Source organism: Montipora foliosa, chromosome 1 (assembly GCF_036669935.1).
Source record: "Montipora foliosa isolate CH-2021 chromosome 1, ASM3666993v2, whole genome shotgun sequence".
Classification (NCBI taxonomy): domain Eukaryota; kingdom Metazoa; phylum Cnidaria; class Anthozoa; order Scleractinia; family Acroporidae; genus Montipora; species Montipora foliosa.
The window spans coordinates 66,357,569-66,367,568 of record NC_090869.1 but is presented as its reverse complement, the minus strand read 5'-3'; the positions used below and the strand labels follow the sequence as shown (position 1 = coordinate 66,367,568).

General features: G+C 37.5%; 1 protein-coding gene across 1 annotated transcript in view; it reads right to left on the bottom strand.

Annotated features, from left to right (window-relative positions):
- Positions 1-10,000, bottom strand: part of LOC138005561 (nuclear pore glycoprotein p62-like) — a 14,152-nt gene that overhangs the window by 186 nt on the left and 3,966 nt on the right. The window contains exons 3-11 of the mRNA XM_068851773.1: positions 9,110-9,973; positions 8,238-8,274; positions 8,072-8,156; positions 6,953-7,048; positions 6,709-6,758; positions 5,558-5,695; positions 4,482-4,596; positions 1,564-1,630; positions 852-931 (exon numbers count right to left, since the gene is read on the bottom strand). Of these exons, the coding sequence (XP_068707874.1) occupies positions 852-931; positions 1,564-1,630; positions 4,482-4,596; positions 5,558-5,695; positions 6,709-6,758; positions 6,953-7,048; positions 8,072-8,156; positions 8,238-8,274; positions 9,110-9,973 (1,532 nt within the window). The remainder of the gene's footprint in view (positions 1-851; positions 932-1,563; positions 1,631-4,481; positions 4,597-5,557; positions 5,696-6,708; positions 6,759-6,952; positions 7,049-8,071; positions 8,157-8,237; positions 8,275-9,109; positions 9,974-10,000) is intronic.

The window sequence follows — 10,000 nt, the reverse complement described above, 5'->3', positions numbered from 1 at the left end:
GAAGCTTTGCCTGCGTAAAGGAGCTAAAAAAGGGCTTTCGACAAGCAAACGATTTCGATGACAGTTTTCCCTTTCTTCCGCAAATTCCTACGCCTTTGATCGCGCCCAAATCAGTCGCATCTCCGAATCAGCCCAAAGGATAACTTGTTTGCAGGATAATTGAAGCGTGGGCATACAATCGGTCAATCCTTCGTCCTCTTAATTTATTTTAGGCGTTTCTACCAATCCAGCCGTAGGTTACTTTTCCAACATTTTACAACGCAAACAGGATGGAATAAACGAAAAACGGAAACGTTTGCGAAAATGTTCACTTTCAAGTGACGCTTTCGCTGGATTTGCTGCCGAGGGAAAGCGCCCCATATCAACAGTGAAATGTTGTCATAAACATCATGCCGCGATGATATACTACTATATTACTTATCGATGTTGATAAGCACTCTTAGATAGAATATTTCAAATTATAAGTTCAAAGGAACAATTTGCGCATAAAGATTTTTTTGCTTATAGAAAATAAATTTCAAATTCATCGAATGCGAATTTGCATTTTGGACTGACATCTACAAAGCCGTGTATGGTCTGCCTCGGGGTGTGATGGTTTTTAAAAGCCACAAAAGCAAAAGAACAAACAAAACTCACGAGTTTAGAAGATACTAATTTGTAACAAGTTTATGCATCCTCCTGAATGTTTTCGAATATGTTTATGCTTGCGTCGCTAGTAAAAATTAGCCATGAATACTCGGAGACGAACTATCTCAAGATACAAAAAAGGACGAGGGTAAACAAAAGCATGATCATTGATGATGACATTGAAAACGATGTCGATAATGAAAATGATTATGACGACAACTTACCAATCGGAAGTTTCGCTCTTGTTCTTTCCTCCTCGTTTCACTTAGTCGGGAAATTTCGTCAACTTTCCGTTGGAGGATTCCTGAAACGCAATACGAGTCCCTTACATCAACCTGTAGTTTCTACAAATCACGGAATTACATTTGTCACGCGAACCGAGTTTCCTGTGTAGCTAGCTGTCTGGTAGACCATTCTCTCTAGAAATTGGAAGGTTTAGGAGCACTAGGAATTGATAACCAAAATTCATCATTTAATTACAGCAAGAACCAGTTGCAAGAACAGTTGAGACACGTTACCATGACAAGAGAAAACTGTTCACCCCCACTCTCCCCACACGAGGTCCTTGCATTTTTCATAGCCAAGCCAAATCACAACACTTACATAGATAAACAACATTGAATCGGGAAAGGTAGGAGGGGGACATTGGTTTTTGGCACTAAATTCTTTCTTGGCCATCCAATGAAGACAGTAAACGCATTTTTCTATCAAGATATCTCAAAATTTTTGCAACTGCTTGAATCTAATGGTAAAGTCTCCGAGAATAAGTCTTGAGAGATCGTTTGCCATTTGCAGCAGACAAAATTTTAAATTGCCTGCAATCGAAAACTCATTATGCAGACAAAAAAAAAATCACTTTTCCAGCCTAGAATTTATAGAATTGCATTAATTTTCAAGGACTTCTTTTACTTGACGTAATTTTTGACACCAACTTACCAGAATTTTGATCAATCCACTGCAAAGAGTTCATATGTGCATTTAATATCTTGGCAATTTGTCTGATCTAAAGACAAACACAGCCGCCTTAGTAAAATGATTATTGTACCTGGTCCTTCTTTCTGTTAAGGTGATTCCTCAGAAAAAAAAGTTATCGAACAATTTCTTGAAACTTTCCCTGAAAACTACAATAAAAAAGTTGTCACCGTGCTTGCTTAAGGACGGTGCCTGCTAATTAACAATATTTTTGCCCCGGTGTGTGATTATTCCGGAAATGTAGATCTTAACAAGTGTTATTAAAATCCAAAAAGAAAATTGGGGGTAACCACGCATTTTTCAAAGATAATTCATGAATAATATTTGTAAAAAGCTTTAAAATACAAAGCAATGTATGGCGTTCTTTCTCAAATTGAAACTTAATTATCTCTGAAAAATGCATGGTTACCCCCAATTTTCTTTTGGATACCAAGAATACTTACTAAGATCTACTTTCTCTGGATAGTTTTAAACCGCGAAAAAATATCCCTGTATTAGTAAGCATCAGTGATAGAAAATCCGAGTATCTGGGGATGCGCAGAACGTATGCGCAATAACAATAGTAGGCACCGTCCTTAAGAGATATAATGGGCCAATCTTACCCCATTGATGCCTGTACTGATACTAATCACGCGCGTTATTTCATCGGCTCAGGGTACATTTTGCGGTAGTTAAACGAGAGGGTTTTTAAAGTACCATTTGAAAAAAACATCTGATAGGTAGAAAGTGTAGAGCATATGGAACACTGTCTTATATAGTTTATGGAAAAACCACTCAACTTAGAACGACGTCGACTTAAAACGTTTCTCGAGTCGTTGTTTTCAAGATCATAATTTTACATCCATGTGTAAGGGGCTTTGGGTACGTTTTTAGCTATCTTTTTTCCTTCCGATAAATTTGTTTAAAAAACTTTTGTTTTAAAGATTATGAAATAAAAAAATATAGGTCACCGTGCTCGTTTAAAAGTAAACCAACATCGTACCTGACTATCTCGATTATCGTAGATCGAAACAACAAGATTCGCCATGTTTTCGGAATGCGCTCTAATTCGCAAAAAAATATGGTCATTCACAACTTCTCTCACGTGTTTTGAGAACTGTTTCAGTTTGTATGATTGACTTACGCCATATTTGCAATGTTACAAATTTGACCAATTTGTAAATATTGACACACCGTATGCGCAGTACAGGATGCGCGGTGCAAAACTGAGGAATCACCTTAAGACCAAGCCAAGATATCTATACCCAGCAATGAAAACAATAATTCGTAAACCACAAACAATTACAAAGTTACTTTTGAACTCCAGTTATTTTAGGCTAGTTTTCCCCAGCCCAGGGAGCCTGCACACAAGCTACAGATATTCAAGTGCTCCGCTCTTTTGAAAATATTTTTACTGTCGGCAAAAAACTTTGTGTGAAGCTTTTGTAGCTAATAGTTATGGTGGGGAAATGGGGAAGGGGGGGGGGGGGGGTTTACTTTGACCTGGTATTTATAAAGATCAAGTTTAAATGTACGAGTACTGTACCAACATTGAACAAAGAGGCAAATGGAGACAAGCGTTCTTACTACTTGAATGCCCAACCAGGGAAATTACAGAGTCGTATAAACTACATTTTCAATACAAAGCCCCCTTCGAAGTGGCAGAAGTGGTAATATGTTCTTGAAAGATTAGGATTTATGATACTAAGGAGAATTGACCAAACCAAAACCTTTGCATGGACAGGTACAAGTGTTGCTTTGTGAGACTGTGACAGTAAATACAAGTTTATATTCATTTTCAATGTAGACACATGCGAATCGAGAGAACAATGCCGATGCATGCACTTCACAAATCACTTGCAAAAGGAAATGCTAATTTCTAAAGCTATTGAATACGCGGCTTGACTATTACATGGTACTGTTCCGAGAGGGCAATACTTAAGTCAGTACCAAGAATGGCGAGTTGCATTGTGAAGTTGACCCTTGTTCCATTTCACCTTGGTTTGGGGTTGTCTAAGGCAAAAGTGACCATCCTGATTGATATACATGTTCATTTAAAATAATAACAATATTGATGGTGTTCCGTGTAGCTTCTAAAGAACTGTGGTGCTACAACCGTGATTGAGTAAAGCGCAGAAAACAAATAATAATAATTTATTATTATTTTAAGGTCATTAAAAGAGTTGAAAATTAACCATAAGGAAAGGAAGTGGGAGCATTTACATTCAACATTAAAGAGTACTGGCAGTAAAAAAAATACCTAGGGTAAATTTTTTTTTTACCACAATTGCTTGTAATCTCAAAATCTGATTGGCTAATTTGCTGTTGTCGATAAGAGTCTAGACAACGCTGTACGCGTCATGCTCGCGTCAATTTGTCACGCAATGTAATAGCCAATCAGGAACGCCCATTTTGGGAAATAAACCAATCATGTTGCGAGAAAGTTATAGACAATGCTTGCTCTTTCTTTGTGTCATTATTTTGGTCGAGCACTGAAATAAAAATTTTCTTTGCCGTTGAATATTGTGGTAAAAAACAACTCGAAATTGGTTCAGCATTGTCTGTGCTTTTATAGACAAAGATATTTGTCATCACAGTGGTCAAAATTTGTTGTGGACTCCTTCGGCTGCGCCTTGCAAATCCACAACATTTTGACCACAGTGATGACAAATAAATTATATCATTGTCAATAAAAGTACAGACAACGCTGAACCACTTTCGATTTGTTAAATTACCATAAAAATTCTAACAAAGTATCGACCCTCTCATTTGCTGGTATATGATCCATTCACCTCTTGTCCAGTGTTAGGCAGAGTAAAATCTGTAGAATCTCAATCCAGAAGCCGAAACAGTATGGAAGAGATGGCTAAGGTCGTAATAATAATAATTATTATTATATTTACCGGATCATCACTGTCTTGTTGCTGTGTATTAGCAGTGTTGAGGTGATCTATGATTGACTTCAAGTCTTGGACCATCTGTTTAAGTTGACCATCAATGTCATTGGCCAATTTGTATCTGCTCAACAAAGAGATCAGGAGTAAGGTCAGATAACTATGAATAATAAGTAGTTGTTATGCATAATGGCACTGCATCACAAAAATGTTATGTCAAACAAGCTAATGCAAGCAATGTTAACAAGCAATCATGGTGTCTAAGATAACAATCTTCAACTTGCCTACCTGTGAGCTCACTTTCGTTATTGCATGAAACTGGATTACTGTAATTCTTGGCTTTTGTAGTATTTGGCCCTTTGCCTTTGAGTCACTTGTCACGTTATTTGTTAATAATTTACTTGTACATTATTATCATTTTAATTGTTGACTACCGGTATGTTCAAAACTCCTTTTCTGTACTTTCAGTTTCTTCTATAATAATAATCCGGTATTCCACTGTCAGACAGACCGAAGACTATGATCCAGAGTTTGAAGGCTTGACTCTAACAAGATCACGAATATAAGACGGGGCCAATCATTCCATGAATAGCTTTCACAGTAAAACGGGTAACCATTATAACTGAAATAATGACGATGATAATAATAATAATAATAATAATAATAATAATAATAATAATAATAATAATAATAATAATAATAATAAATTGACCGAATGCATAAATGGCGGCCAAAAATGTATTCTTTTGTTTATGTGCTAATGAGACTCAGTAGCCTCACTCTCAAGCAACCTTTCTTTTGGATTTTGTCCATGCAAACGAGGCTAGTGAGGCTAATTAGCACATAAACAAAAGAATATTTTTTTGGCCGCCATTTATGCATTCGGTCTATTAATTTATCCAAACTATTGCTCTTTTTATATTTACTGGCATAATTCTAGCTACAGCTGTAGCTGAAAAATGGGTTGCTTCTGCTTTCAATGCATTGATTCTCCTCTACTGGTAACTTCAACCTCCTCCCTACTCTCTTTGGCTTCCCCTGTTATTCCCTTCCTTGAGAATAATTAGACTCTGAATTGCACTCACGTGACATCTCTCTCCTTATCAGCCTGTAGAAGCTGTCTGCTACCTGCATTGCTAATATTTGCAGCCTCCTCCAAAGGCTTCAACATTTCTTCTAGTTCTTTCTGTTGTGCCATTATAAAATCCAACTCCTGGTCAAGTCTAAGAACAAAAAAAGATTTTCTGTGTTTGGCCAGTTTGTTCAATATTCTTTTCACAACCCCCCACCCCCTAAGAAGCCACGCCCCTATTTTTCAACCACACTCCAAAAGATGAAATCCCTTTTCAGACAGTTGTTGGAAGAAATAACCTGGTTTGAAAAAAAATGAACCAGTTTAAAAACCACTGAACTAGTTTAGAAATAAAATTGATCCAATTCAAAAATTGAACCATAACAGATATAAAAATTTTGTGATCATTTTTTCAGAGCACAGTTTCAGTTGTATAAACATACCACCTATCAGATGTTTGAAACTCACACATGTTGCACATATGACAATGTAACAACCGTCCAACCTTGTCGGTATTTGTTGCATTCCTCACCAGCAATTTGCTGACATTTATGGGGATATGTGCCACAGTCTATTGCCATTTTTGGTCACATTCTTCAAATCAATGTGGAGAAATATATTTTCTTATTAATTGTGTGATGAATGGCATTTGTAATAAGTTATTATTATTATTATTATTATTATTATTATTATTATAATAATAATAACTTTATTTCCACTATCAAAACAATTAGTAAATATTTACAATTTTAAACTATATATCGAAATTAGTTAAAATTTTAAAAACTAAATTATATCTTCACGATAGAAAACTGTTTACAATAAAGAAAAAGGTAATCAAAAATCTAAGCCTAAAATTATGAGTACAAATGTAGACCAGCTACAGCAAGAGTAAAGTCTTCTGAGACCTCACGAGATTTGAAAGGATATCTAGAGCCTCTGACGCATCTGTGTACAGTTCTTAATATAGCAAATGAGAGCTGTATTCGTAGCCAGGAAATAACACTGGCGTAGGGTTTATTATTCTTGCTTGAAAGCTTATTTGCGAGAGTTCTTAAAAAGTTCTGACAGTCGAGTCCCATGCCCTTAATGAAAATCCTTAATCCCTTAATGAAAAGTTGTTGTTTCATGCCTTGCTTGCTAGAAATGGTTTACAACTAGTACCTCTCTTGTTCTGCCTTTACATTTTCTACAGAAGCATTCAAGTCTGTGATCTGAAAACAAATGAGCAGAAAATTGGACTAAGTTACAATCAATCCAAGAAGATACTACAAACAAGGACTTACTGGAATTTTTCACTTTTACTATCAAATAAAGGGTGCCTTTGATTAATACAAGAATAGAGAAGATTTTCTCCTGAAATTCTGTTTCAAGTAATCTATCTTAGACATATCTCCACATCATCAACCTTTTCCCCATTTTCCATCAAAAGCCTGTCCCATGCATTGACTTGGGCTGCTTGATCCAAGAAGGTTTTTTCAAAGTCTGTTAGCTCTACAGTCCACTGAAAACAAAACAATAACGTATTTAATTAAAAGTAAAGAACTATGGATGAAATTGGGGGCTTTTGAATAAGAAAATTATGGATACATTGTTAATAAAACAGCATTGAGAAACCCAAGTATATATAAGAAAAAAATAAAATGAAATGACAAAATACACATGTACATTAAAGTGCCACCATGATCAAAAATAACGTCTCGTTTTTCTTCACATTTCAAAAGTTCTTGTGCTAAATACTGGAAATGCGAGATTTCATGCAATCATTTCAAGAGAAAAACTATTTATTTTGATGGCAATTTTTTTCAACAGTCCACCATTACTTGGAGTGGTTCTGACAGATAAGCCCCCAGAGAGCTGGATTGAAGAGAGAGTGACATCATTCACTCACTAGCTTTAAAATGTAGCGTGTGAATGCGGCTTAATTACATGTAGTACGCAAAACATGAATTGACAACCAGAAAGCCAAAAACTGAAAATCTAAGTCAGCTGCATTGACACACTTCATTTTTAAGCTAGTGATTTATTGATGTTTACTTTCTCCTCAATCCAGATCACTGAAAGCTTATTGGTCAGAACCACACCAAGTTATAGCAGACTGTTAAATGAAACAAGTGGAGGGGAAATGCAGTCCTTGAAATTACCACAATGAATTTTGCATGTTGAGCATTCAATGCAAGTACTTTCGAAACCTGAAGGAAAACAAGAACTGACTTTTTTATCACAGTAGCATTTGACCGAATGAAGAACATCAATGTTCTAGTGCAAATTTATTCCTTTACATTTATGCTAATTTATGTTAATTAGACTGAATAGCCTCATTAGCATGTGGAAGATTAAACAGAATTTTAAAAAGATTCAGGTGACTTCAACCTTAAATTAAACCTTTATCATCCCATTTGGAAAAACCAAAATTTCATGTTTTACTCTCCCTTCATTCGCCTGTGAATTAGCTCGGGTCACTTTCACTGAAGGCAGAAGCATTTGCATTAACGTTATCTTGAATGCATGACACGATAGCACTTACCTTGTTAATAAGCTCCTCAAGTTGCCTGTAGGTCAACTGCGGTACACTGCTTGCAACCGACGTTGTTGCTGAGGAACTCGATGCACTATGAGTAAAATTTTAAGAGATTAAAATAATGAGATTACTCCACGAGATCATCTCACTCTAAAAGGTTACAATTTCGCACCTTGTTGTACTTGCTACTGTCCCAAGTCTTGCAGCAACTAAAAGAAAATGAAAGTAATGTTTTTCACAGCCAGCCAAGCTAAAACTACATGTAAGTTTAACATTGTTGCTGTTCTTGCCCGTGGTTGTTCAGACGGTGGGAAGTTCTATTCACAAGGTAAAACGCTGTCCACTGGTTAACTCAATGGGCGTTAATGATGTTCACAGTGATTATCCTGTAATCAAGAACTCTTTGAATGTATGGAAATCCAAAAACCTCTGCCCACTGTACTAAATGGCAGCAACAAATAAGACATGGTTTGATGCCATCGTGGTTTAAAGCTTTATGACCACAAAAAGTATTTGCAAAGTTATAATTCAAGACCAAAGGTTTGGACACTCCTGCACACTGTTTTCATCAGTGGTGATCTACATTTGTAACGCTTTGGTACGAGTCAAGTACAAGGCCAATGGAAGGACACTTTGAAAATAGTATCATCAAACTATGTCTGATTTTAAACCAAGTTGCAACGTCTACCTTATTTAATCTTGCCTTAGAGTGACACATAAAGGTTTTACTCTGACTTTACCGGATGACTAAATATACTCGCCAATGAGAGTTATTTCAGGAGTAAAAGTGGTTAACAACATCTACGTCCAGTCAAAAACAATGTCTCTTTAACCCATTCTAACAGTGACACTTGCCATTTTTACTCTGTCTAATGCATCACAATTATTTTACTCATCAATGAGGGCCAGTTCAGGAGAGAAATGGTTACAACCTGTGATGGAAGAAATGTTCATATCAGAGGAGTCTTGCCCCAATGGCTGTTGTGATGTCATGTGAAATTGTCCAACACCTACATTGAATGAATACAGTCAAGCAAAACTGACCTGTTGTTGCTGCAGTAGTCAAAGAGGTGGCTGTTGTCGTTGTAGTGCCAAATTTAATGCCGCCTAATCCAGGAAACCCAGCGGCTGTTGTTGTTGTAGTGCCAAATTTATTGCCTCCTAATCCAGGAAACCCAGCGGCTGTTGTTGTAGCAGTGGTGCTGGCAGTTGGCAACTTTCCTCCAAATATCCCTGTGGATAATGTACCAGTAGCTGGAGTTGCTGTGGTGCTGGCAGTTGGCAACTTTCCTCCAAATATCCCCGTGGATAATGTACCAGTAGCCGGAGCTGCTGTGGTCTTTGCTAATCCTGAAAATGAACTTGAAAAGGGAGTGGCTGCAGAGATTGCTGGTGCTACCAAACCAAAAGACAGTCCTGTACCAGCAGAGGTGGCAGCAACAGTGGTTCCAGTCGATGGAAAGCTCGTTCCACCAAGGTTTAACCCTCCAGCGACAGACGTCTTTTGACCTGACCCCAAGGAAATTCCTGAACTTGGGGCAGATCCCTCACTGCTAGTGCTGAAAGCGAGCCCAGTTGAAGCTGATCTTGTAGAGGCAGTGCTCCCTCCAAAAGAGAATGCTGGGGTTGGTGTGACGGTGGCAGGTGCTGTTGTCTTGTTTGCACCAAATGCAAAGCCTTGCGACAGGGTAGAACCTGTTAAGCCACCAGTCCCTGAGCCTAAAACCCCAGATGGTTGACTAGCTGTCCCACCTAAAGTGAACCCAGATGTTGGGCCTGTTGACGCTGTAGGTTTGCCAAGTGTGAAAGGAGAAGATGCAGTGGTAACAGCTGTACCACCCAGCACAAGGCCTCCTGTTCCTGGAGCAGTTGTGGATGCTGAACTGCCAAAGTTTAAACCAGAAGTTCCTATGGTGATGAGAAAAAGAAACACCA